The 21998-nt window shown below is 32.8% G+C and overlaps 1 protein-coding gene across 6 annotated transcripts in view; it reads left to right on the top strand.

Annotated features, from left to right (window-relative positions):
• LOC115451759 (signal transducer and activator of transcription 5B) overlaps positions 1 to 21998 on the top strand; it is a 67867-nt gene that overhangs the window by 34680 nt on the left and 11189 nt on the right. For 3 of the 6 annotated variants that reach the window (XM_037436417.1, XM_037436412.1, XM_037436415.1), the window contains exons 18-20: positions 3813 to 3937; positions 4908 to 5060; positions 5875 to 6001. In XM_037436417.1, coding sequence (XP_037292314.1) covers positions 3813 to 3937; positions 4908 to 5060; positions 5875 to 6001 — 405 coding nt within the window. Of the gene's footprint in view, positions 1 to 3812; positions 3938 to 4907; positions 5061 to 5874; positions 6002 to 8536; positions 11346 to 15392; positions 15581 to 21998 lie in introns of those variants that run through there. The other 3 variants (XM_037436419.1, XM_037436421.1, XM_037436423.1) reach the window with 3 other exon arrangements.

The raw sequence follows: 21998 nt of genomic DNA, 5'->3' as shown, positions 1-21998 counted from the left end.
CTCCTGCTGATCTCTCTCCGGTCATGTCTCACCGGACTATGAGAAGGAACAGAGAGTGCTTGTGTATTGCACACACTCGTGCACTATAATATCTCCTGCTGATCTCTCTCCGGTCATGTCGTCTCACCGAACTGTGAGAAGGAACAGAGAATGCTTGTGTATTGCACACACTCGTGCACTATAATATCTCCTGCTGATCTCTCTCCGGTCATGTCGTCTCACCGAACTGTGAGAAGGAACAGAGAATGCTTGTGTATTGCACACACTCGTGCACTATAATATCTCCTGCGTGGCTGATCTCTGTTGAGATTGGCCGCCGTGGCCGAAATTCAGCTAGGAGGCATTCACATTAAAAGCGATAGAATTATTTCTTCGTGTATAAGCAATAAACAAATGCCTCAGAAGAGTTAACATCTCATAGTCCGGTTTGAAGAACATTGTAGCCAGTGTAACTACTGGACATAATAATTAACATCTCATGTCTCAGACGAGCGCTGAATATCAAACACTTTGTAATTCAAGGTGTTGGTGTTTCTACTGTTTATAGGTATCGCTTACCATCAGCCGAACGGCGAGCTCGTCTCGTCATTCAAAGCAATAAAAAAAAATATCCCATCCTTACTATATCGTCGTTGCGCGTGCAATACCGCGGAATAGCAGTTTGTAAATACCGCGTAACAGCAAAAAGTACAAAATTGAAATTTCGCGGCTACAGATCCTTACCGCTGATTTGCTTATACTACTTCTCACAAAATTTTAAATAGCCAATAAGACACCTCATATTTCAATCAAAACAATACCGCGGAACAGCACTTGTGTTTGAAGTTAGCTGCAAGTCCGCGGTTTTTCGGAATGGGCGATCAAGTTTAAACACGATTAGGGCGTGCTCTGAAATAATTATTTTTTGCGTGGATAACAACCATGTAAGTACGTTTCTATAGTGTATTGTGATTAGTTTAGTAATATGTTTATGCTTGAATAGAGTAATTAAGTATAATTCTTTACGATTTTTTAGATTGTGAGTAAAAATAACTTGTAATACGTAGTTAAACGGTATTGATATTACATTATAATAGTTGTGTTTGTCATTTACGCGATGTTGCATTATACTTACTAAATTTTATATTTTTTTTAGATACATATTATTATAATTTGAAGTAACCATATATAATGGAGGACGAAGAAAATGACTTATTTTTAGAAAAGGTTGATGATGTGATACCACTTACACCAAAAAATACGGAGTGGTTTCCCGAAAGGGAAGATAAGGTGAAGAAAAATAGTAATAAGCGTAAAGGGAATCCTGATAACTTGAAAAGAATAATAAATAAACGGCAAAGGATGATGGGCAAGGAATACATTAGATTTAAAAAAGATGGCAATAAATTTGTTCAAAATTATCCAAAACCCGCCAGAATAATGGGTCCAATATGTATGTCGAAGAGATGTTTCAGTGGTAAAGCTATGTATTGCCCAAAGCTAACAGAAGAAGTGCGGTCAAAAATATTTATAGCCTATTGGAAAATGAGTTGGCAAGAAAAGAAAATGTATATATCTTCAATGGTGGATAAGAAACCTACAACTAGGAAAACTAAGAACTCAAATTCAAGACGCAGTGACACCAAAGTTTACTATTTAAAAATAAATGATAAAAGGGAAAGAGTTTGCTTAAAAACATTTTTGGAAACATTAGGCATAAAAGAATGGACAGTGCGATATTGGCTAGGAGAGAAGACGACTAGTGACAAGGAATCTGAACGAAGTGCTACAGTAGCCACAGAAACGAAAAAAGAATTAATCAGAAAATATTTGACGGCGCTACCGAAACTACCTTCTCATTATTGTAGGCAATCTACTTCAAAGTTATATTTAGAACCCATCATACAAACAAAATCACAATTGTATCGTCTATATGTAGAATACTCAGTTTCACAAAATGAACCCGTGGCCTCTAGGAAGGTATTTGAAAGTGTTATATTCGAAGAGAACATCGGCCTATTTCAACCAAAAAAAGACGCATACGATCAGTGCTGCGCTCACAAAGCAGGTAACATGCCAGATGATCAGTATATCAAACATATTGAGCTAAAAGATCTAGCTAGAACCGAAAAAAGCCTTGACAAAGAAGCAGCACAAAAAGGGACCATACGTGCATTAACAGCAGATCTTCAGGCTGTCAAATTGTGTCCTTCACTAAACGCCAGTGCACTTTATTTTAAGACAAAACTTGCCATCCATAATTTTACTATTTACAACCTAGGAACCAATGGAGTGACATGTTACTGGTTCGACGAGACGGCATGCGACTTAAAAGCTACAACATACGCATCATTTTTTGTAGATTATATTACTAAATTACTGGAAAATGATCCCAAGGATGTAGTATTATTCACAGATGGCTGCACAGCTCAAAATAGGAATAATATTGTGTCAAACGCGTTGTTGCGTTTAGCCATGACCAAAAACATAGTCATAACTCAAAAATACTTGGAGAAGGGCCACACGCAGATGGAAGTCGATTCGGTGCACTCGGTGATCGAAAGAAAATTGAAAAATCGAGAAATATTTCTACCCTCACAATACGCAACAATCACGAAAGAGGCTAGAAAAGTGCCGAGTCCTTACCAGGTTATTACTCCTGATCATACATTTTTCAAAAACTTCGCTCATAAAGATCACCTCATTTATGAGTCAATAAGACCGGGTCGTGGGGCGGGTGATCATGTCGTCATGGACATAAGGGCCCTAAGGTACAATCCAAGTGGGAGAATCGATTTTAAACTCCACTTTGCAGACAATTTTGTTCCCTTACCCAGGAGACGAAAAAACATATCAGCTGACTCTTTCATTAACAGCGTACGTTCACTATATGAATCCAGACTACCAATATCTAAAACAAAGTATGATCACCTACAGCAGTTAAAGAGTGTCATACCCAAAGACTGTCATAGTTTTTATGATAATTTACCTTATAAATAATGTTCCTAATAACCGAAATCTTAAATGCTGAAATTATAAATCGTTTTAGTGAGAATTTAAGAACTAATAAACATTCTTTTTATTGGTGATTTAATATAAATGCTTCTACGTTTAAGACAATAAGAATATAAGAGTATCTGGTAATGATTGCCATATTTAAGTGTTAAAGCTTTAAATTATATAATTATTTTGTATTTGTCCAAAAATCTAACAAAGTTTGAAATGCTGTGATTTTAGAAGATCAAAGAGACTGTTCAGTTTATTATTCTTGATTAAGTACATGTCATTGTTTTATCGTGATTAGAGAAATTCAAGGATTGTGTGATTTAACAAGTCTAAATTTGGTTAAAAATATATAAATTACGAAAATTATACAAATAAAAATTTAAGTTGATATCTAGAGTAAGAGCTTTTTTTTTCCAAAACGATGTTTAATTTTGTATGTTTTTTGTTCTACAATAATTTGTCATAATAAATTGAATTCAATAATAATAATATAATATTAAGTATTTTATTTCAAGCCCGCGTATCTACTAAAAGTATAGTATTTTTAATGTAATTTGCTGGTACAAAACCGCGTAAGTGACTTTACACAAAATCTAAATAAGTTCTTAGTAGATTTACGTTAAATTTCTATAAAATAAGTAATAAAGAAGTTGCTATAACGTTGAGTCGTTAGTATAATTACAAATTACCGAGTTATTAAGTTTTTTCTTCGTCCTGTAAAATTCTAAAAATGTAGATACGCGGTTTTTACAAACTGCTCTTCCGCGGTATTGCACGCGCAACGACGATATGGCATAAGTTTAAATAATTCAATTTTTGCTCCACAGTTTGATAATGGGCTTCATACAAAAGAAGCAAGCGGAGGATATGCTCTCCAAATGTCCCCCAGGAACATTTCTGCTGCGATTTTCCGATTCAGAATTGGGAGGGATCACTATCGCCTGGACTGGAGGTATGTGGTATTATTTGTTAAGGCTTTAAGATCGTGGCCCGAGCAAAACGGCGCCTTAACTGTATATAGAAGCTATCTACTTCAAAATTATGATTTCGTTTTTTTTACATATTTCTATATCGAAGGTTGAAATGCGAATGAACATAAGCTACATAATATTCTATAGACATGAACGTCCATATAAACTGTTTGTTCAAAATCTTAACTTAAATGACAAAACGTCACTGTTATAACCTATTTATTCACTTGAACAGCAAATAATTGTACTTTTTTGACAAATATTTTTTATTCACATCCAGGTTTACACTTAGACTCGAGTTCTTATATCATGAGCGCCACTCCGTACACAACCACAAGCTGTCAATATTGACCATACTAAAATCAGTTTGAATGGATGACAGTTCAATTCAGTTGAACACAGTGAATATTCGGAACGCCAGATCTAATACGTAGTACATATATATCGACGACAATAGGGTACCGGACTAATTTTTTGTTCTTAACAATTATCAAATATTTACATAATATAAATTATAACACAGAAGAAATTATTAAAATCCGGTGAAAAATCATCAAGTTATAAGTCTGTGAATTTCGGTAGAAGGGGTAATTAATAAGACACAGAAAAGAGACAAAATACCCACATGTGACGTCATCGGTAATTACGACGCGTGCGAAAGAAAGAGATGAAGCGATATCCCCACATCGCGCCCACTTCTGCACATTACAATATTTTAAATATGAATTACTCGCTCATTTTTTAACCAATTTTTATGCTGTTTTCGCAGAAGTGCTTCTATTTCGTATTAAAAGTCATTACATACAGAATAATGTACAAAATCAAGCATAGGCCGGTCCCCTATTGTTTTTTTTAGAGCAGTTCATTCATTGTCGTAGTATCTACTCAGGCAGCCCTTTGCTTACAAGACACCTATTGCCACAACCTCTTATACTGTTTTCTCTTCAACAGAAGGCAACGAGGTCTTCAGTCTGCAGCCTTTCACCTCCCGAGACTTGATGCTGCGTCCCTTGGCTGATAGAGTGTTCGACCTCACTCAACTGCAGTTCCTGTACCCGAACTTGCCCAAAGATGATATGTTCTCCAAGTACTACACCAAACCAGGTAAGAAGCTATATACAGGGTCATTTTGACATCGCGTTACTAAATGAAACCACATAGTTATCTACTTGAAAATAAGTTACTTGAGCCGTAAATGTAAAATAAAAAAGTGAGTTTTGAACAAAATAAATATTACAACGTAATTTTAATTTTGCGCGCCCTAATGCCACTACTACTACTACTCTAACATAATTCCTCGCAGCATCATCATATTTTCAGTCAAAAATATACTCACGCACACGCCATATTCGCATTAACTATAAACTAAAAAAAAAACAGCAAACTAAAACCAAGATTTTTGGTGAAAATATTCGTTATTAATGGATGATTTTCGGTACAATGTCAGCAAAGGTGAAGACGAGTATGTGGTTTCATTTAGTAACGCAATGTCAACATTAGCCTGTATACGGGTCTTTATTTTACAAGTGCATGGCAAAATGACCCTACAGTATCTGATGGTAAGTGGAGTGGTGTCCAATATGTCGACTGACGAGAGATGATTACTCTTCGGCAGTCGACTATAGGGCGTTTTAACACCTTGTGTTTGGTCGCTATCCGGGCGGAAATAAAATATATACTACCACAATCATAAGTAATCAAATATCCCTTTACAAAATAGACTTGCGTTTGATCACTATCTCGACTAATAACTGATGTGGTTTACGGTGGAGCACACTTGCTTAAAAGATTATCGCCAGTGTAAACGCATCTGGAAATTCTCGCGCGATATATTACTGCGCGATCTTGTATAATCTCAACTTAGCTTTAGAATTAATTACAAAACACCCTTTGTGATACACTTTTCCTTCTATAACAGAGAACGAGATGCTAAAGAACGGCTACGTGAAGCCAGTGCTGGTGACCACATTACCATCTTACATGTCGTCGCCGGCTTACGCTCACTCGCCCGACTCGCACCGGAACACTCCCAGCGTGCAAAGCAGGTCAGTGTTAGTCTACACTTCGTTGTAAACTCAGCTGTTGTATCATAATAAGTTCAGCTATATCATCATACTGAGTTAGGCTGTAATATACTGAGTTCAGCTGTAATATACTGAGTTCAGCTGTAATATCACACTGAGTTCAGTTGTAATATATAACAGAATTGAGCTGTAATCATGCTGAGTTTAGTTGTAATACACTACTGAATTCAGCGATAATATGATACTGAGTTCAGCTGGAATATTATATTGAGTTCAGCTGTAATATTATATTGAGTTGAGCTGTAAGATCATACTGAGTTCAGCTGTAATATACCAAGTTCAGCTGTAATATCATTGTGAGGTCATCTGTCATACCATTCTCAGCTTAACTCAGCTATAACTAACATCTGATAAAATAATTTATTTATAATCTTTCTATATGTATCATATTATGTCTTATAATAATGCATATAAGAATGTGTTTTCCTTGCACGCAGTATTATAAAATATATTTGTAATCATTTTATCTCATTCAAAACCATCTTACATCTGTTAAATCAACTAACATATAAATTATCTATGTATTAGTTTAAGCATTTAACATATTCTGCCATCTTATCAATGGCATTCATAACAATAGAGACTTTCCCGCCCTCACACTCACTACAACTCCTGTAAGGATCAGCAGTGGCACGCATGACAGAGCGGTGAAGCTCGCCGAGTCTCAGGGAACACTTGTCATTATCCCGCAACGAAATTAATCAAATAGAAAGATAGGGAGTTGGAAATATTAATTGTCCACTCCATAGCAAAGCGGGAGGCATAATAATGAACTAATTCATAAGTATAGACAGCTATCCCCTAAGAAATCAAATGAAAATAGTTCTGAACGCACATATATATTTTTATACGTGCAAGGCACACTGACCCTACTGTACCTGATGGTAAGTGGTTTATTCGTATCCCTCCTGATAGTTTCGTACACAGGGTGTATAACTCGCCATAGTGGCCTACATAAACGTTCCGGGATCACCCTGTATATTCGAACTGACCTTGAGTCTACTAGCGAGAAATCTCGTCTCAACATACCAAGGTGTAGTGTGGTCACATTAAAAAAAAATAGGAAAGATGTAAATACGAATATATCTTAGATCATGAAATCATCGTCATAAGCATCAACACCTCATATCAGTAAAATTTACACTGTATTTGGGAAAGGAAAACATATCTTATAGAGGCACGAGTCGTGAGCACATTTGTGATTGGTCAATTTGATTGTTAACGGCCCGAAGTGCAATGTGATTGGTTCCTCAGTCGCTCCTCGTTGTCTATTGGCTAACAAGTGCCATACTCCAACGTATAGACAGCCTCAGTGGCGTAGTTGTATACGATACGAGTACGACTATCGCGAGGTCCTGGGTTCGAATCCCGGGTCGGGCTAAAATAATTGTGACTGGGTTTTTAAATTTAAAAAATTAGCCAGCTCGTTAAGTTGGCTATGATACCCCCGTGCCTCGTGCACGTAAAGCCGTTGGTCCTGATCTCTCTCCGGTGATGTCTCACCGGACTGTGAGAAGGAACAGAGAGTGCTTGTGTATTGAACACTCGTGCACTATAATATCTCCTGCTGATCTCTCTCCGGTCATGTCGTCTCACTGGACTATGAGAAGGAACAGAGAGTGCTTGTGTATTGCACACACTCGTGCACTATAATATCTCCTGCTGATCTCTCTCCGGTCATGTCGTCTCACCGGACTATGAGAAGGAACAGAGAGTGCTTGTGTATTGCACACACTCGTGCACTATAATATCTCCTGCTGATCTCTCTCCGGTCATGTCGTCTCACCGGACTATGAGAAGGGACAGAGTGCTTGTGTATTGCACACACTCGTGCACTATAATATCTTCTGCTGATCTCTCTCCGGTCATGTCGTCTCACTGGACTATGAGAAGGAACAGAGTGCTTGTGTATTGCACACACTCGTGCACTATAATATCTTCTGCTGATCTCTCTCCGGTCATGTCGTCTCACCGGACTATGAGAAGGAACAGAGAGTGATTGTGTATCGCACACACTCGTGCACTATAATATCTCCTGCTGATCTCTCTCCGGTCATGTCGTCTCACCGGACTATTAGAAGGAACAGAGAGTGCTTGTGTATTGTACACTATAATATCTCGTGGCTGATCTCTGTTGAGATTGGCTGCCGTGGCCGAAATTCGGTTAGAAATCACTTACTTTCGTCCAATTTTTATGAACGCGAGCTTGCCCCCACCACTTTTTATTTGTGTTCATGACTTGTGTTTATGTAAACGTATTAAAAGTATCTTTATTGTATCTGGTGTAAGGTAGACTTTAGTAAAGCATTTTGATTATACAATTCGTTGGTATTTCTTCCTTTCCTAAATATTTTGCACAAGATATAGGATTCATGAGCTTTTACCGCCATTTATTTGTTATCTAATATTTTTTTTATAATTTTGTATTGGTTTTATGTCTGTGTTTAATTATTTTTTTAAGTTTTTATTGATTTTTTTCGTTTTTTTCTCCTTTAGGTACATGATTGAATTTTGATAGAAAAATCTATCAAGAAAAAATTGACGCAGTTTTTTTTTGTTTTAAACTAAGTTTTTTTTTATCTTTTAATAGTCACATCCTGAGTTTTTAAGTTTTTTTTTATTATTTTTTTTTGTGTTATTTAAGTTAAATATAGTGTTAGTTGATACAGATGACGGAAAACTTGGCAAAAGAAAAGATTTTAATTTTATAAATTATTAAAAAATACTTTTTTAATGCGAACTACATAAAAAAATAAAACAAAATAGTTAATTGTTTTTTTTAATCCAAGTCAATAAAAATATTATATTTCCTATGATTAAAAGAATTTGATGATTAAAAACACTATTTACCAAAAATAAATAAAAACATAGTTCATAAATACGGTACGCATATTAGGCTAAATTTTTTGCCGAGTTTTCCAAAATAAAAAAAAAATATATAATTCTTTTTCTAGCTGTGGAACAACAATCCTACAACTTTAAATATGGACTTTATTTTAGTTTTTAATTGAAAAAGTGCGGTTTTGGTGCAATATTTTTTTTTTTCGATGCAACGACACAAACTTCTCGTTGGGGAAACAATATCTGAAACACGTTACACGAAACTAAAGAAAAAAAAATTGGTACATAAAATACAAAAAAAAACAGCAGGCTCTCCTGTGTTTCCTCCTTCCTATAACTTGGGTTCCTTCAAGCGGAACGTGAAGCAATTATGCAGGTCAGCATGACTGTGCCGACTGTCCGGGGATGCTTATATCTTGCCGGACGGTACTTTCTTTGGGCTTCACTTAGCTTAACATCAGGTGATTTGAAGCCACGTTGATGATAAAAAAAAGAAAAAAAAACGATTCATACATTTTTCACTTTTTCAAAAGACGCTGTATTTACTAAAGCATGTGACGCGGTATTGTCCTTCTCCCGACTTTTTTTTAATGAAAACGGTAATAATAATAGCCTATTTCTTAAAAAAAACGATCTAAATAGTTTTTGCGAAATATTACGATATTTTTTGTCTCATTTGTCTTTTTTTGTGTTAATGAATTAATTCCTTATTTTATTTGAACGAATTAATGTATTAAGACAAACAAAAAAAAAAACAAAAAACGTAAAAATATTTCTGAAAAACTATTTTGTGACAAATTTATTTTGGCAAATACTCATTTAATCTTATCCAGTTTCTATAGTTTGCACATGAGTTTGATAAAAAGGTGTCGCGCGCATAAAACATACACTCTAGGATGCGACGGTATAGAATTGCTTCTTGTATTTAAGTCGTTAGATTTCAAACATGGCCAACCATGACAACTAACCCTATTGAGGGTGTGTGAAGTCTACCAATCCGCACTAGGCCAGCGTGCTGGACCAAGACCTAATCTCTCTCAGTAGTAGAGGAGGCCCGTGCCCAGCTGTGGGACAGTATATAATACAGGGCTGATATATATAAACATATCTTGGTTAGAATATTTGTCGAATAAAAAATCGTTTTTGGACATCTCCTATAGTTGGAGAGATACTCAAGTTTGAACCAAAACATTCTATATTAAATTGAATATTTTACCGTTTTCATGACTTAATATCAAGCATAATAGTTGTTGCATCGAAAAATACGAGTACGCGATTGGCGTGTTAAAAAAACAGTATTAATCGGTCGAACAAAAGATTTTTTCCATTCTAATGCATTTAAAGTTTTAGATCCGCTATTGTTGAAAAAAAAATGGCCTAACTAAAAAAAATTAAAAAAATGGTCTAATCAAAAATATATGATAATTATGTAAAAAAAAATATTAGCCTAGTATACAGGTTTTAGATTTTTTTTGGCTATGAGTGTTGTGTAAAAAAACAATGGCGGACCTGAACAAATTTATTCTAAGTTGTATTGTGCAGTATTTTTATATAAGTGATAGGTTAAGTGTGATTTGAAAAGTGTACGGTGTTCTCATTCCGTTTGCAATTCTTACTTGCTTTTTCAAATATCGGTGATAATCAGAGACGCTAAAGCTCCGGAAAGTGACAGGGAATTAAAAAAAAAGCTTTGTTTTTCAAGATACTGGCTGGTAATAATTTTGTTGTAAATGCGAAAGTAACTGTCTGTTATGATTTGTGGCTGAACCACTGAAATTATGTTGTTGATGTAGTATGGAGATAGTTTGAGGAAGACAATTGCTACTTTTTGTCTCAGGAAAGTATATGGGGGATCTTTTATCCCGCTAAAATATAGTACGGAGATAGTTTGTCACTTGGGGAGAATATAGTTACTCTTTATCTCTATATAGCGGGATTTTTATCTTGTAAAAACTATTTCAGACGGGCTGAGGCGCGGCAAAAGTATAGTATATTTATAACATTTTAAAAGTCGTTTTATTTGATTGTAAAAAACGTTAAGAGATCTTTTTATTATAACTCAAGATGAAAATAAAATTAAGAGAAATTCTAAAAAGATTAAGATTGCTAAAATGGTTGATCCTTAATGAAAAAAGCCGTGCATTGTCAAAACAATTGTTGAAAAGTCTGATCATAATTTATCATTTCACACATATCGAAAAACTTCACGAGGGGCATGAGAGTTGCTTTTTTACTTTATTAAAAACAAACAAAAAAATTAAATGTGAACGAGATTAAATTTAAAGTATTTTTTGGGTTGTGTTATTTATATTTGAAAACTTTGACTTTTACTTTTATGTTTTTTTTACAAGTCATAAATGATTTAAAGTAAAAACAAAACGAAAAAGGTTTTTTTTATAATTGGGAACGAAAACAATATTTGCCCCTCACTATTTTACACACACACCAGAATAACAACGAATTTGATAGAAACACTTTTTTTAGAATATAAAATATGTCCCCGAATCAATACATTGTTAACATTTTTGGCATTTATATATAGAATAAGAGAAACACTTTTATAGCTTTTTTAAAAGTTATAAAATACGAAAAATTAACAGCTTATGGATTTTTTTACGAACAGGTCAATTAAAATAAATTACCGTCCGATATTTATTTTATACCTATACAAACTAAAAAGGTTTTTTTACCAAATATTCCTGTAGTGGGAAACATAGTCTGGGATAAAACCTATTTGAAAATAAATAAATCCCATGCCTAAGTTTTCCTAGGCGCGGATATTTTATTTATCTATCTTTGTAGTTTCCATCTCTGTTTACCCCTCTAAGAAAAGCTTGAGCATACTTGTGTAATAGTAAATTTTCGAAATTAGCAAAGGACGGATTAATGAATTTTTCCGTACAGAATATTTAAAAATCATTGCCAGATATGTCTTTAAATACTTTTGTATTTATATTTTATTGTAATTGGGTCCACTGTATCGCATTTTTTAATATTTAAAATTTTACATGTTAGCTAGATTAATTATTTTATTTGAATATATTTTTTCTATGTACAATCAGCAAAGTTGGCGGTCGACCACCCTAAGGGTCAAAATAACTTGGCAAATTTGTTTTACTACGTTTGGGAGGCGGGGCTTGGGATCAATTGCATAGATCGATATTAGTCGTTGGCCTGCTGGCTACTTGCAATGACGTTACGTAACACCACTGAACCGCTGCTGAGTGTATAATAGAAAACGAAATTAAAATTGATGCGCGCACGTCTATGCTATGACGATAATTCCTATACTTGTAAGATGCATATCGTCGGCGTAAAGAACGTAATAACAAAAATTTATAGTTTGGAGACAATCGCGATTTACAGTGTTTTTATTGTTGAATTTTTGGCATTATTTTTAATAAATGAGAAACGACATTACGTTAATTATTTTATATCATATTATGTGCCTGATTACCTTCTTTTTAACTTTTAACAAACCAAACTTTATGTTGTATTCAAAAATAATCATTTTAAAGCAATTTCCGCCATATTTGTCACAACTATATTTTGTAAGTAAATTATGATTAGCTACTTTTTTAAGCCGTTTTTTTTAGTTTTCGGTCTCTTTAAACCCATAGTCTATAATTAATTTATTCAATGGCTGCATAATATTATGATTGAATTTTGAATCGTAAAAATTTAAACTGTTCAGTTTATTCAATTCGTTCAATAATTCATATTATAATAATAAATCATAGTATAATAATAATAGATTTCATTATTTGAATTGTTATTTTATTTAATTTCAAAAACTTAGACGGTAACATTTTATTCCAATCTCTGTATTTACAAATATGTATTAACATTAAAGTTAAAATAATTGACCTAAAATTATTAGCTTCTTGGAGATATTGTTTTTTATTTCCTCTTAATGATCTTTTTTTATCTTAAATATGAATAGTTTTTGAGTTAATAACGAAATACCTTTTTTTCATCCTAATTTGAACTATTTAACACCTTTTTGAAGTAGTTAATTGGACTACTTATCGGTATGCAGCGATTATTATTTATTGAATTTGAGGCGTGAGTTTAAAGATTTTATGTGTAGGCGGTAATATGCTTTTATTAAAGTAATATTGAAAGGCCAACATTTTTATTGCTGCAGATGTTGTTTGAAAAGAATAAATATATCACATAAAAATGGTTTGTTAAAGAGCGCATTTTTATCAATGTTTGTATTGACACCGGTCTTACGTGGACGCATTTATCGTTAAACTGAGTCTATTGTTATGCTATTGAATTTAGAGGCATTTAAAGATTATAAGTGTAGGCGTTGATTTGAATTCTTATTACAGTAATATTTGCAAGGCTAACATTTTATTGCTGCACATGTCCAGTTTGTAAATTTTAGTTACTTTCTTTAGCCAATTATTTAGTTTTCGCTCAGTTAAAACCCAAAGTCTATAATCAACTTACAGTTATTGATTTTTTTTTACCGATTTAATAGCTGCATATTATGATTGAATTTTGAATTATAAAAATTACTTAAACAGTTCAGTTTATTTCATTTGTTCAATCATTCACATAATCATAAATTATTGTTATTCGTTTCATTATTAGAAATTATTATATTTTTTCTCAATTTTTTTTATGCTTTTTTGAACATTTTATTTACTTTTTAAAGGACATGTCCGTTTTTTGTATGGGCGCTGGTTTTTTTTTCGAATAAATTCCAACCAACCTCAAACTTATTGAATAATAATGTGCCAAAAATTAGTAACTTGGAGTCATTACAATAATAAGTTTAGACCCTTCATTGATAAGAAAAATAAGAAAGAAAAAGTCATGGCTGAGTAATTCATACAAATAATTTCACGATTCGTCAAAAGATATAACTACCTGTTTTTTACATAAGTAAGTGTTATTATTATCATTTGCGGATATAAAGGGAAAAATTTAAAAATAAGAAAATTTGAAAAAATGTTATTCGCAGTAATTATTTTCAGAGATAACTAAACAAGATTTTTGATTACTTAACTTATTTTCGGGATGCCTTCCAAATGTAATAACGTTTATATTTGCAAAGAGTTCATTTTAAGTGTAATATTTAAAGTAAATATTTTTTTTAAAATCTCACAATCAAATCTTTCAAATAAAATGATTTATTTTAATAGGCTCGTTTTGTGAACCAGTCGATGAGGCTCACGCACATATCGCTACGATATATAATTATCAAAAGTTAAAATCGAATATAGTAGATAATATATTTGCTATACCAACAAATAATGAGTACACTATAATATCTCCTGCTGATGTCTCTCCGTTCATCTCGTCTCACCGGACTATGAGAAGGAACAGAGAGTGCTTGTGTATTGCACACACTCGTACACTATAATATCTCCTGCTGATCTCTCTCCGTTCATCTCGTCTCACCGGACTATGAGAAGGAACAGAGAGTGCTTGTGTATTGCACACACTCGTACACTATAATATCTCCTGCTGATCTCTCTCCGTTCATCTCGTCTCACCGGACTATGAGAAGGAACAGAGAGTGCTTGTGTATTGCACACACTCGTACACTATAATATCTCCTGCTGATCTCTCTCCGTTCATCTCGTCTCACCGGACTATGAGAAGGAACAGAGAGTGCTTGTGTATTGCACACACTCGTACACTATAATATCTCCTGCTGATCTCTCTCCGTTCATCTCGTCTCACCGGACTATGAGAAGGAACAGAGAGTGCTTGTGTATTGCACACACTCGTACACTATAATATCTCCTGCTGATCTCTCTCCGTTCATCTCGTCTCACCGGACTATGAGAAGGAACAGAGAGTGCTTGTGTATTTCACACACTCGTACACTATAATATCTCCTGCTGATCTCTCTCCGTTCATCTCGTCTCACCGGACTATGAGAAGGAACAGAGAGTGCTTGTGTATTGCACACACTCGTACACTATAATATCTCCTGCTGATCTCTCTCCGTTCATCTCGTCTCACCGGACTATGAGAAGGAACAGAGAGTGCTTGTGTATTGCACACACTCGTACACTATAATATCTCCTGCTGATCTCTCTCCGGTCATGTCGTCTCACCGGACTATGAGAAGGAACAGAGTGTGCTTGTGAATTGCACACTCGTGCACTACGAGTATAATATCTCCTGCTGATCTCTGTTGAGATTGGTCGCCGTGGCCGAAATTCGGTTAGAAATCACTTACTTTCGTCCAATTTGTATAAACGCGAGCTTGCCCCCACCACTGTTTATTTGTGTTCATGACTTGTGTTTATGTACACGTATTTAAAGTATCTTTATTGTATCTCGTGTAAGGTAGACTTTCGTAAAGCATTTTGATTATACAATTCGTTGATATTTCTTCCTTTCCTAAATATTTTGCACAAGATATAGGATTCATGAGCTCTTTATTTGTTATCTAATATTTTTTTTTATATTTTGTATTGGTTTAATATCTGTGTTTATTTTTTTTTATGTTTTTATTGATTTTTTCGTTTTTTTTCTCCTTTAGGTACATGATTGAATTTTGATAGAAAAATCTATCAGGAAAAAATTGACGCAGTTTTTTTTTGTTTTAAACTAAGTTTTGTTTATCTTTTAATAGTCACATCCTGAGTTTTTAAGTTTTTTTTTATTATTTTTGTGTTATTTAAGTTAAATATAGTGTTAGTTGATACAGATGGCGGAAAACTTGGCAAAAGAAAAAAAAATTGAAAATATAAATTATTAAAAATACTTTTTTCATGCGAACTACATAAAAAAATAAAATATTTAATATTGTTTTTTTTTTAATCCAAGCCAATAAAAATATTATATTTCCCATGATTAAAAGAATTTAAATTTTGATTAAAAACACTATTTACCAAAAATAAATAAAAACATAGTTTTACGAACGCATATTAGGCTCAACTTTTTGCCGAGTTTTCCAAAATAAAAAATATATACTTCTTTTTCTAGCTGTGGAACAACAATCCTACAACTTTAAATATGGACTTTATTTTAGTTTTTAATTGAAAATGTGCGGTTTTGGTGCAATATTTTTTTTTTCGATGCAACGACACAAACTTCTCGTCCGGGTCGGAACAATACCTTAAACACGTTACACGTAAGTAAAGAAAAAAAATTGGTACTTAAAATACAAAATAAATATCGACAGCAGGCCCTGCTGTCGATATTTATTCCCTACTTTCTATAACTTGAGGTCATTCAAGCGGAACATGAAGCAATTATGCAGGCGGGCATGACTGTGCCGACCATCCGGAGATGTTTGTATCTTGCCGGACGGCATTTACTTTGGGCTGCACTTCGCTTATTAGGTGAATTGAAGTTACGTTGATGATAAAAAAAAGAAAAAAAAAATATTCATACATTTTTCACTTTTTCAAAAGACGTTGTATTTACTAAAGCATGTGACGCGGTATTGTCCTTCTCCTGACTTTTTTTTTGATGAAAACGGTAATTATATTATAGTATTTCTCAAAATAAATGCTTTCGAAATAGTTTTTGCGAAATATTACGATCTTTTCTGTCTCATTTGTCTTTTTTTTGTTTGTTAATGAATTAATTCCTATATTATTTGAATGAATTAATGTATTAAGACAAACAAAAGAAATCGTAAAAATATAGCTGAAAAACTATTTCGTGAGAAATTTATTTTGGCAAATACTCATTTAATCTAATGCCGTTTGCATAATACATACTCTACGATGCGACGGCACTAAATCGCTTCTTGTACTTAAGTCGTTAGATTTCGACCATGGCCGAATCCATGAAAACTAAAAACGCAAAACAGTATAAGGACATGTTCGCTTTTGTATAGGCGATGATTCTTTATTTTGGACAAATTCTAACCAAGTTCAAACTTATTGGTTAATATAATAACATAATAATATCAACCCTGTATTACATATTGTCCCACTGCTGCACGGGTCTCCTCTACTACTGAGGGATTAGGCCTTAGTCCACCACGCCGTAGTGCGGGCAGACTTCACACACCCTCAAAATTTCTATATAGAACTTCTAAGGTATGCAGTTTTATAGTTTTATAGAGTGGCCATAATGTGAAGCTTTGAATCATTACAACAATAATTTTAGAGACCTCCATCAATTCATTGATTCGCTAAAAGAGGTGGAATAGGTCGCTATCTCGCTAACCCTTAAAGCATCGGAATGTTTGCCGGCAAACATGACAGTTACATGACATTTACGTGTGACACGGGAATATAACCTTATTATGTAGTATATAACGTTGGCTGTCAGTTATTGTCATTCGCGGGTATAAAGTAATGTTTTTCGATTATTTTGTATTGTCATTGCTTTATTTACCGCTCAACAGTCATAGATAATATTAGACCCATAAAAATGTACCGCAACTTTTCCTACTTTCAACTTTGACATTGGCAAAATCATCGTCTGCCAACGGTGGAGCCACAATCTAAAAATTGAATTGAAGTAAATGTTATTCTCAGAAACAAATAAATTTATGCCCGCTGGTCCTAAACACAAGGGCACACACCTTTAACTTTTCTAAAAATTATGTGTGTATTCTTTGTGAATTATCGCTTGCTTCAATGGTGAAGGAAAACATCGTGAGAAAACCTGCATACCTGAGAAATTCTCTATAGAAATTTTGAGGGTGTGTGAAGTATAACAATCCGCACTGGGCCAGCGTGCTGGACTAAGACCTAATCCCTCTCAGTAGTAGAGGAGGCCTGTGCAGCATTGGGACAGTATATAATACAGGGCTGGTATATATATAAGCGTATCTTGGTTAGAATAATAGAATATTTGTCGAATAAATAACCGTTTTGACATGTCCTTTAGTTGGAGAGATATTCAAGTTTGAACCAAAACATTCTATATTAGATTGAATATTTTACCGTTTTCATTACTTAATATCAAGCATAATAGTTGTTGCATCTAAAAATACTAGTACTCGATTGTCGTGTTAAAAAAACAGTATTAATCGGTCGAACAAAAGATTTTTTCCATTCTAATGCATTTAAAGTTTTAGATCCGCTATTGTTGAAAAAAATGGCCTTAACTAAAAAAAAAATTAAAAAAAATGGTCTAATCAAAAATATATGATAATTATGTAAAAAAAATATTAGCCTAGTATACAGGTTTTAGATTTTTTGGCTATGAGTGTTGTGTAAAAACAATGGCGGACCTGAACAAATTTATTCTAAGTTGTATTGTGCAGTATTTTTATATAAGTGATAGGTTAAGTGTGATTTGAAAAGTGTACGGTGTTCTCATTCCGTTTGCAATTTTACTTGCTTTTTCAAATATCGGTGATAATCAGAGACGCTAAAGCTCCGGAAAGTGACAGGGAATTAAAAAAGCTTTGTTTTTCAAGATACTGGCTGGTAATAATTTTGTTGTAAATGCGAAAGTAACTGTCTGTTATGATTTGTGGCTGAACCACTGAAATTATGTTGTTGATGTAGTATGGAGATAGTTTGAGGAAGACAATTGCTACTTTTTGTCTCAGGAAAGTATATGGGGATCTTTTTATCCCCGCTAAAAATATAGTACGGAGATAGTTTGTCACTTGGGAGAATATAGTTACTCTTTATCCTCTATGTATAGCGGGATTTTATCCTTGTAAAAACTATTTCAGACGGGCTGAGGCGCGGCAAAAGTATAGTATATTTATAACATTTTAAAAGTCGTTTTATTTGATTGTAAAAAACGTTAAGAGATCTTTTTATTATAACTCAAGATGAAAATAAAATTAAGAGAAATTCTAAAAAGATTAAGATTGCTAAAATGGTTGATCCTTAATGAAAAAAGCCGTGCATTGTCAAAACAATTGTTGAAAAGTCTGATCATAATTTATCATTTCACACATATCGAAAAACTTCACGAGGGGCATGAGAGTTGCTTTTTACTTTATTAAAACAAACAAAAAATTAAATGTGAACGAGATTAAATTTAAAGTATTTTTGGGTTGTGTTATTTATATTTGAAAACTTTGACTTTTACTTTTATGTTTTTTACAAGTCATAAATGATTTAAAGTAAAACAAAACGAAAAGGTTTTTTATAATTGGGAACGAAAACAATATTTGCCCTCACTATTTTACACACACACACCAGAATAACAACGAATTTGATAGAAACACTTTTTAGAATATAAAATATGTCCCCGAATCAATACATTGTTAACATTTTTGGCATTTATATATAGAATAAGAGAAACACTTTTATAGCTTTTTAAAAGTTATAAAATACGAAAAATTAACAGCTTATGGATTTTTACGAACAGGTCAATTAAAATAAATTACCGTCCGATATTTATTTTATACCTATACAAACTAAAAAGGTTTTTTACCAAATATTCCTGTAGTGGGAAACATAGTCTGGGATAAAACCTATTTGAAAATAAATAAATCCCATGCCTAAGTTTTCCTAGGCGCGGATATTTTATTTATCTATCTTTGTAGTTTCCATCTCTGTTTACCCCTCTAAGAAAAGCTTGAGCATACTTGTGTAATAGTAAATTGAAATTAGCAAAGGACGGATTAATGAATTTTTCCGTACAGAATATTTAAAATCATTGCCAGATATGTCTTAAATACTTTTGTATTTATATTTTATTGTAATTGGGTCCACTGTATCGCATTTTAATATTTAAAATTTTACATGTTAGCTAGATTAATTATTTTATTTGAATATATTTTTTCTATGTACAATCAGCAAAGTTGGCGGTCGACCACCCTAAGGGTCAAAAATAACTTGGCAAATTTGTTTTACTACGTTTGGGAGGCGGGGCTTGGGATCAATTGCATAGATCGATATTAGTCGTTGGCCTGCTGGCTACTTGCAATGACGTTACGTAACACCACTGAACCGCTGCTGAGTGTATAATAGAAACGAAATTAAAATTGATGCGCGCACGTCTATGCTATGACGATAATTCCTATACTTGTAAGATGCATATCGTCGGCGTAAAGAACGTAATAACAAAAATTTATAGTTTGGAGACAATCGCGATTTACAGTGTTTTTATTGTTGAATTTTTGGCATTATTTTTAATAAATGAGAAACGACATTACGTTAATTATTTTATATCATATTATGTGCCTGATTACCTTCTTTTTAACTTTTAACAAACCAAACTTTATGTTGTATTCAAAAATAATCATTTTAAAGCAATTTCCGCCATATTTGTCACAACTATATTTTGTAAGTAAATTATGATTAGCTACTTTTTAAGCCGTTTTTAGTTTTCGGTCTCTTTAAACCCATAGTCTATAATTAATTTATTCAATGGCTGCATAATATTATGATTGAATTTTGAATCGTAAAATTTAAACTGTTCAGTTTATTCAATTCGTTCAATAATTCATATTATAATAATAAATCATAGTATAATAATAATAGATTTCATTATTTGAATTGTTATTTTATTTAATTTCAAAAACTTAGACGGTAACATTTTATTCCAATCTCTGTATTTACAAATATGTATTAACATTAAAGTTAAAATAATTGACCTAAAATTATTAGCTTCTTGGAGATATTGTTTTTTATTTCCTCTTATCTTTTTTTTATCTTAAATATGAATAGTTTTGAGTTAATAACGAAATACCTTTTTTTCATCCTAATTTGAACTATTTAACACCTTTTTGAAGTAGTTAATTGGACTACTTATCGGTATGCAGCGATTATTATTTATTGAATTTGAGGCGTGAGTTTAAAGATTTTATGTGTAGGCGGTAATATGCTTTTATTAAAGTAATATTGAAAGGCCAACATTTTTATTGCTGCAGATGTTGTTTGAAAAGAATAAATATATCACATAAAAATGGTTTGTTAAAGAGCGCATTTTTTATCAATGTTTGTATTGACACCGGTCTTACGTGGACGCATTTATCGTTAAACTGAGTCTATTGTTATGCTATTGAATTTAGAGGCATTTAAAGATTATAAGTGTAGGCGTTGATTTGAATTCTTATTACAGTAATATTTGCAAGGCTAACATTTTATTGCTGCACATGTCCAGTTTGTAAATTTTAGTTACTTTTTTAGCCAATTATTTAGTTTTCGCTCAGTTAAAACCAAAGTCTATAATCAACTTACAGTTATTGATTTTTTACCGATTTAATAGCTGCATATTATGATTGAATTTTTGAATTATAAAAATTACTTAAACAGTTCAGTTTATTTCATTTGTTCAATCATTCACAAAATCATAAATTATTGTTATTCGTTTCATTATTAGAAAATATTATATATTTTCTCAATTTTTTTATGCTTTTTTGAACATTTTATTTACTTTTTAAAGGACATGTCCGTTTTTTGTATGGGCGCTGGTTTTTTGTTTCGAATAAATTCCAACCAACCTCAAACTTATTGAATAATAATGTGCCAAAAATTAGTAACTTGGAGTCATTACAATAATAAGTTTAGACCCTTCATTGATAAGAAAAATAAGAAAGAAAAGTCATGGCTGAGTAATTCATACAAATAATTTCACGATTCGTCAAAAGATATAACTACCTGTTTTTTACATAAGTAAGTGTTATTATTATCATTTGCGGATATAAAGGGAAAAATTTAAAAATAAGAAAATTTGAAAAAATGTTATTCGCAGTAATTATTTTCAGAGATAACTAAACAAGATTTTTGATTACTTAACTTATTTTCGGGATGCCTTCCAAATGTAATAACGTTTATATTTGCAAAGAGTTCATTTTAAGTGTAATATTTAAAGTAAATATTTTTTTTAAAATCTCACAATCAAATCTTTCAAATAAAATGATTTATTTTAATAGGCTCGTTTTGTGAACCAGTCGATGAGGCTCACGCACATATCGCTACGATATATAATTATCAAAAGTTAAAATCGAATATAGTAGATAATATATTTGCTATACCAACAAATAATGAGATACACATGTAAAATGAAATTTCGTAGAAAGTCCATGTAAATAAAACACATTTTTGTTACTTCAGTGATATGATTTAATTGTATTCATTACAAGTTTGATACGCTCAGCAGGCAGGTTGAGTAGAGGTGTGTACTCTGGATCGCGATGGAGCTCTCATCCGTATCCTAGTGTATCCATCGAGGACAGTGGTTCTCTGTAATACAATTAAATTATATATTA

Source organism: Manduca sexta, chromosome 1 (assembly GCF_014839805.1).
Source record: "Manduca sexta isolate Smith_Timp_Sample1 chromosome 1, JHU_Msex_v1.0, whole genome shotgun sequence".
NCBI lineage: Eukaryota > Metazoa > Arthropoda > Insecta > Lepidoptera > Sphingidae > Manduca > Manduca sexta.
Note: the sequence above shows the minus strand (reverse complement) of the source record. Positions and strands in the feature narration are given on the sequence as shown.